This window comes from Cyrtonyx montezumae, unplaced genomic scaffold (assembly GCF_038088225.1).
Source record: "Cyrtonyx montezumae isolate F1298 unplaced genomic scaffold, pur_monq_1.0 scaffold_3, whole genome shotgun sequence".
NCBI classification, from domain to species: domain Eukaryota; kingdom Metazoa; phylum Chordata; class Aves; order Galliformes; family Odontophoridae; genus Cyrtonyx; species Cyrtonyx montezumae.
Window position 1 is genome coordinate 87625634 of NW_027072034.1, and position 7206 is coordinate 87632839.

Genomic DNA, 7206 nt, shown 5'->3' on the forward strand with positions numbered 1-7206 from the left:
AAGTGAAGAGTGCATATGATGAGAGTGAGCCTCAGTACACGTGCATGTAACCACATGCCTGATGAGTGAATGCTCTGCTGCCATGAGATATCCAGAAAAGGGATTCTGCATGCCATCCCAAGCTCACTGGTTCCAGTACCGTTTCCAGCTCTGTGTGCTCAGTAGGTTTGGGGACTGAGTTTATGTTTTCTTTTTTTTTTCAGCAGGTTTTCTGCATACAGTTTTGTGATTTGGGTTAGTGCCTGATCCTTTCACACTAACACAGCCCAGAATGCATGGCACTCAAGCATTCAAAAGGAGCCACATGCCTAATTTATGCTCACCACCCCTATGCCATTTCCATAAGCCAGGTAGGTCTCTTCTCCCTCATCCTCAGCTTTGGTGCTGCTGCATGTTGCCAAGTAGCTGCCAAACCTTTCTGTAAGAAATAGAAGTGAAAAGAATTTGGTGCTCCCTGAGCTTTTTCCACCTGGATTCACAGGGCACTGTCACAAGCCACTTCTGCTGCTTCCTTGTTGGGGAAGGTCTGCATCACCATCATCACTGCACAGCTGTGTGAGCAGAGGCCCAGAGGGGTAGTGTGGTTTTGCTCACACACGTTAGTGGTACACAACTCCCAGGCCCCCTTCTAACCACCAGACAATGCTTCCTGCCTTGTTATGTTATTGATATTAATTCGGAATAATTTTGCAAACTGGGAGGGCCCAATGGCAAGTGCAATGAGGAGAGGCAGCCAATGAGTGCAGAGCATCTTTCAGAACTGGCATGCCTTCACATTTTAACCCTTTGCTCTTTGGTTCATACAACTCCAGGGCCCCTTCTAACTCCTCCCCTAGCCTCACAGTCTGAAACCCAGCAAGAGTAGATAGGGGTGAATGGGGAAGAGAAGTACAGAACATTCCACATTTCTGTGCACCAAGTCTGAGGGCTGAGCAGTCAGAGGCTGTGAGGCAAATTCTGTGCAGCCCAGTCATCTGAGAGAGAACCCAACTGTCATGGACAGGTAAAATGAATGCCTTCAATTTCCTGCTGATATAATAAATTAGGTCTTTCTCTTAGAATTAAATTGCTGTCTGTTTGGCACTTTTGTCCTTTTTCCTTTCTCCATATGACTCTGATCTAAATCCCCACCCTGTTCTACTCTTACACCTTGCAGCTATCTGTCACCATCACTCTTTCCCTCTTTGACTGTAAACTAACCTGTATCCTTTTCCCTTTCTGTCATTTCTTTCTTGTGACTATTCTCTGTTCCTTTTCATCCTTTTTTTTTCTAGAATCAAACAAAATAATGTAACAGAAAGATGAACATTTAGATGCTGCTTAAGCATTTTGAACCCTGCACCACTCTTCTGTCTCTCCATCTATTCTCCCTCTTACATCAGATTCCAATTTATTCTGTCTCTGCTACTCTTACCTTTTGCTTTTAGGCATAGGCTGTTCCAGCACTACGTTCTTCTATTTTGCATAACTGCATATCATTCAGATGCCCAGGAGCTTTCACTCTGATTTCAGGATTGCTTCATGAATCTTTATTTGAGGAGAAGATCTCTGTTCAGTGCTTGTGTATAATCAAGCTCCTGTGTCTTTGCCGCTTTCTTTTGAACTATACAATGTCCTGTGCTAAAGGAGTTGCATACATAACCATCACTTTGTACTTAGCTACAGATCTTCTCAGTTGCCTCCCATAACATCTGTTCATTCATTTTTCTTCTCATACTGGTCATTCTTCCTGGTAAAAATCCCCAGTGATGGCCAGTTCTGAAGAGTAGAGAAAACAGGAGTTGATGTTAGTGAATATTTACAAATGCACAAATGGATCTTTGTGACTCAGAATTGTCTTGTATAGTCTTCACTTTGTCTTGACACTGAAAGGGCCCAAATGTTCTTTTCTTGTTGTTATTTCTCATTCTTCACTTGTTTCTGCAAAACCATGCTGCTCTGCAAGAGTAAGACTTTTGAGAAGAGAAAAAAATGGGAATATGTAAGGAAAGGGACTGCAGGAAGGAAATCAGAAATATTTTGAAAGTAAATATGACTGTGAAAATTTTAGTGTTTTTTTTCCCTGTTATATACCCCAGGTAAGGGCTTTGCAATTCTTTGACCTAATGTGCCCACTTATTTATTGTGTGATTGTCTGGATTGACCTCCCCAAACCTCCTGAGGATCTGCCACACATAGAAGGGGTGTGGGAAATAGATAAAGAGTGTTTATTCTTCCTTGCTTAGACTCTCTTATTTAAATCAGGAAATGCATAACAAATATGAATTCTCCTTTCCCACACCTCATTGAAGACCCCCTGAAAACTCTTACACTGACCCCAGCTGCTTACTTAACACCAGCTTACCTGAGGGAAAAGATGACAAAGGATATTATTATTTTTAAGACATTTGCTTCTGTTTTGCATTGTTGTGGGGGGGTGCATAGCTTACCACAGTGAACACAGAAGTCCTCCGATATTACTGCAGTTTACACTAAGGCTGTTGAATAAGGCTCATGACTATCTTATCGTCCTCATTTTCCTGCTACTTCTCCCAAGCAGGACATATGAAATGGGATCAGGCCCTTGCCAGTCTCTTTGCTTACCTAGTGTGGGAATGGAATTAACGCATCAGGTGTTATGGTGCATATCCTAGTTACTCAATTCTGTCAACTAGCATATGGCACCATACTCTGTCTTCTAATCCCTAGTCTTGAACACTTCCAGCCACATTCTTCCATTGGGAAAGGGTAGAAATAAACAGTCCAGTCTTCTCTAAAGGTCTTTTTTGATCCTTTCATTGCTCTGGGGGCTATAACGGTTTCACATAGCAGAAAGAATATACCTTGATCACTGAACTCCAGACCCTCTCATCTTCTCATATCTTCTATTCCCAGATACCCTCATGCTTTGCTCTCATTTGCATCCATCTCTGGGACGTTTGCAGATACCTTTGCACTCTCCTCAGATGTGACTGCTGTTTGATTAATCACTACTAATTCACTTACTGTTTCAACTCACAAGGTCCCCTCATTTCCTCCTTCATCCCCACAGTCATGTCTGCATGTCTTTCCTAAAATACTGCATGCAAATTATTGGTTGTTTTTTTGTTTGTTTGTTTGTTTGTTTGTTTTTCACACTGGGAGGTCTGAATTTGATGGAGATATTTCTGTTGCTGAGCCCTCAACATAGGTGTGGCCAGCTGCTGACTCCAGGATGGGGCTAATAGAAATTATCTCATCTTCTCCTTCAGCCTCTTGATGAAGAGAAAGCTCTTCCTCTACAATTTCAAGAACCTGCGTTGGGCCAAAGGCCGTCGTGAAACCTACCTCTGTTACGTTGTAAAGCGTCGTGACAGTGCTACATCATGCTCCCTGGACTTCGGATACCTGCGTAACAAGGTATGAAGAACACACTGGCATCTTATTCTAATATCCATGTTAAGGTTGATGCAGCTCTCTCACCTGGGGCAGCAGGGAAAGAAGAGCTGCAAGCAGCAACATCTTCTCTAGCACATGCATCCACAAGAATGGACACTACACTGATATATAACATTTGTGGGATTCAGCCTCCAGGTAGATCTGCATCTTGTGCTACCTGCAAGTATGTTACTAATAAGACATCCATATAGTTCTTGCTGTTTTAACAATATCTCAGTTTTTCTACCTTGTTTCCACACATTTGTCTTCTAGTCATCCACTTATGGACCACTGTGCCTTCTTCTGTGCACTGACCTTAAGATCTCTTTCCCCTTATTCATTCTCCTCTCACTCATCACTCAGCTCAAACCACCCTCCTTGCTTCCCTTACAGCCTACTTAATTCCTTTTTCATACTTTGCCCCTCTTCCTTTTCATGAAGATGGGTTGCCATGTGGAGGTTCTATTCCTACGCTACATCTCAGCTTGGGACCTGGACCCAGGCCGATGTTACCGCATCACATGGTTCACCTCCTGGAGCCCCTGTTATGACTGTGCCCGTCATGTGGCTGACTTCCTTCGTGCCTACCCAAATCTGACCCTGCGCATTTTCACTGCCCGCCTCTACTTCTGTGAGGATCGCAAGGCTGAGCCTGAGGGGCTACGGCGCCTGCATCGGGCTGGGGCCCAGATCGCCATCATGACTTTCAAAGGTAAAATGGGCAGGGGAGAGATAACTGAAAGCTGTCAGGATGTGATGATTTAGTGACATTAGGACAGGTCAGTGTTCTCTCTGGAGCAGTCTGGAGCATCCTTTAATGCCCCTGTGCCTTAAACAGATTACTTCTACTGCTGGAACACATTTGTGGAGAACAGGGAAAAGACATTCAAAGCCTGGGAAGGGCTGCATGAAAACTCTGTCCATCTGTCCAGGAAACTTCGACGGATCCTTCTGGTAAGGACCAATTCCTCCTCTCCTTCCAGTGCCTCTTCCTCTTAGCTTCTTCCTCTCTTCCTTGCTTTAGTTCTCTGCTTTTACTACTCACTTCTGCTGTCATTTCATTCTTTCCTGTGCCATCATCTTTCATGCTGCTTATGCCTCTTTCTCCTAGCTTTGTTCATATTCCCACTCCTTCTCTTGCACCTCTCATCCCATCTCATCCCATTCTTTTGTCCTTCCCCATCTTTATAGACTTCTGCTTACTTGATAAATGACTTACTGCTTATTTATTCTGCAGCCACTGTATGAAGTAGATGATTTACGGGATGCCTTTAAAACTCTGGGACTTTGAAGTGAAAGTCATCAACAATAAGAAGACTTCACAAGCATTTGTTCTTTGATATTCAGCTCTCTCCCTCACAGTGTATCTTTCTCTTCTTCCTTCTTTCCATCTCTCTTCCTTCCAGACCTCTTTCCAGATGTAAGACCATTCATATTTTTCTGTCCTAACAGACAAATTGAAAAGCTCTCATGAGAGTACTGAACTGAGTCCTGGACAGATCAATTTGAAAATCTCATTTGAAATCAGCGTATCTTCTAAGTGGTTTTTGTGCAGATCTGGGCCCTCTTGCCCAGAATGAAGGGAGTCTGAATAGCTGTGGGTCCAAATTTTATTCCCTATGACAAGTTCAAACTAGACAATAAAAGCCTAAAATGGAAGCAAAAGATCATTTTTTCCAACATTTTCAAGTGTCAGCTGCAGAAATAGGAAATCCATACAATACCTACTCACTACACTGAGAGCTGTGGCAGCTCCACATCAGTGCTTCTTGATGTATGGACTTCTCACCCAGCCAGGAAAGGAGCTTCCAAGGCATTTCACCATGGCAGTGTTTTACCAGCATATATCTAACAGAAAACATGCTTCATTGCTAATTTGTATCGCCCCTCAGACATATAGGTTGAGATTCTCATTCATATAGGTTGAATATGTGGCATTTAGATGGTATTTTGGCACCCACATCAGTCACCATCTGTTTGATGACATACTGCAGGGATGAGCAGTACAAGTCTCACTAACAGAGTACTTTAAAGTCACAAAGCATTTCTTCCTAGATCAGACCTGCAATATGCTTCATACCTAGGCAACTGTCCTCTCCTGGAGGCACCTTGCTTGTTCCAGTTTTACTTGGGGTTATGAGAGTTTTATGACAGAAGGCTTTGGCTGTGTGCTACATTTAAAAGCCTGACAATTCGGAAAGGTTAAGAGTTTGCACTCTGATTTAATTTGGTTACTCACAACTAACCATTTTGTAGTTTCTTATCCACTTAAGCAGGAGGGTTGGACTATATGATCTCCAGAGGCCCCTACCAACATCTACAGTTCTGTGATTCTTGAAATGTCAGGTTAGAAAGCAGCTGGAAATGGTTGGTGTAATTGTTTCTCTGTCTTTATCCACAAGAATGGAAAGAAACTGTGATTCTTGAGATACAGTCCTCTGTCTTTACAGGCTTTTTATTGACTACAATACATCTACTTATGGCTAGTTGGTGACTAGACTGAGAGCTGACCAGAAAAAACATCCATCATGAGAGAAGCTGTACAGCTTGTAAATGTCTTTTGTAGTGACAAAGCTAAACAATCTTCCTGCCTGACATTCACTGTGTTTTCATTAAGGAACCCAATTAGTATCTCGTTTTGTGGACAGTCTTCCAACTTCCTGGATTGCAGGTGGACTGTCCTCTTCAGTTTAACTTCCAGGCTTTACCAGGGCTAACAGTATGTCTCATACTCTGGAGGTGCTCTGTCCTTTCCTTCATGATGGCTGTGAGTTCTCTGCTCCATCCTGTTCCTCTTTATGGGTATGGCCAATGTTCCTATGCTGCTCCTCCCAATGCCTCCTATAATGATGGGCCAGCAGCAGGACTGCACACAGCTCTTCACCCACCGTGCCTCTTGCTCTGAGAAGTAAGAGCTGGGTGCAGCACAAGATTCCTACAACTTCAGACTTCTGATGAACTCTCATTTTGAGGAATTTGGACCAAAAATAGCATTAATTTGCATATACGGTATGGTATATTTGTTCGATATAATATTATTTATATTAAAAATGTCTTGCAAAAGAGCATTTTTTCGTCATTATTTTAGTATCACTTCATGAGAGAAGTAAAAATCAACACAGAAGACTGATGTAATCTCTCCCATTTGATTTCTGCAGAGAGAAAGTGGCACTATCCTATTAGACTGTCTCCATCGTTTTTTGCTTATAATGTCAGATCTGTTGACAGTGGCACCTAGAAAATCAAGGTTGATAAAGTCTTCAGGGCACAGGTGCTTTGGAAGTACTACCAAAAATCATGTAAATACATGTTGCTCAAGATACTTCATCTATTGATTACTAGCCCATCCTCCAAATTTATGACTCCTAATTGAGCAAACTGGACAAAGAAGTGTTGAATCAACATACATTGCAAAACAAGAGGTGTAGAAGAGGTCAAAAAAGAATTTCTGTCTTACAGCTTCTAGTTTGGCCTATCCAGCACATAGTCCTTCGAAAGCAATTGCTGGATAACAATTAGAAAAAACAGCATTTTCTAATAAAGCAGTCAAGACACTATTTTTTTACTCAAGTTCTGTCAAGCAGGCACTAATACAAAGATACATATCAAAACATGGAAACTGGTGTTGTTATACAGTAGAAGAATAAATGTAAGGAGTAAAAGCAAAAAGCAAAAAGCACTGCATTCTAAGCTGATTCTTCTGAAATTAAACCAGATTAAGGGAAGTGTAGACTGTTTAGCTAATTTATGTGATTTATTTACAGAAATTTAGCTCTCTTGCTATGAAGATAATTTAAGATTTTTCTTCTG

General features: G+C 42.0%; 1 protein-coding gene across 1 annotated transcript; it reads left to right on the plus strand.

Annotated features, from left to right (window-relative positions):
• The first annotated feature begins 829 nt into the window (after nt 1-829).
• On the plus strand, nt 830-6446 carry AICDA (activation induced cytidine deaminase). The gene is made up of 5 exons (XM_065742295.1): nt 830-1003; nt 3231-3378; nt 3838-4108; nt 4235-4350; nt 4634-6446. The coding sequence occupies exons 1-5, from the start codon at nt 996-998 to the stop codon at nt 4685-4687; spliced, it is 597 nt and encodes a 198-aa protein (XP_065598367.1). The 5' UTR covers nt 830-995; the 3' UTR covers nt 4688-6446.
• The last annotated feature ends 760 nt before the right edge of the window (nt 6447-7206 follow it).

Coding starts and splice junctions, on each gene's coding strand:
- AICDA (XM_065742295.1), top strand. Junction 4,109..4,234: donor CGCCATCATGACTTTCAAAG/GTAAAATGGGCA, acceptor TGCCTTAAACAG/ATTACTTCTACTGCTGGAAC. Junction 4,351..4,633: donor AACTTCGACGGATCCTTCTG/GTAAGGACCAAT, acceptor TTTATTCTGCAG/CCACTGTATGAAGTAGATGA.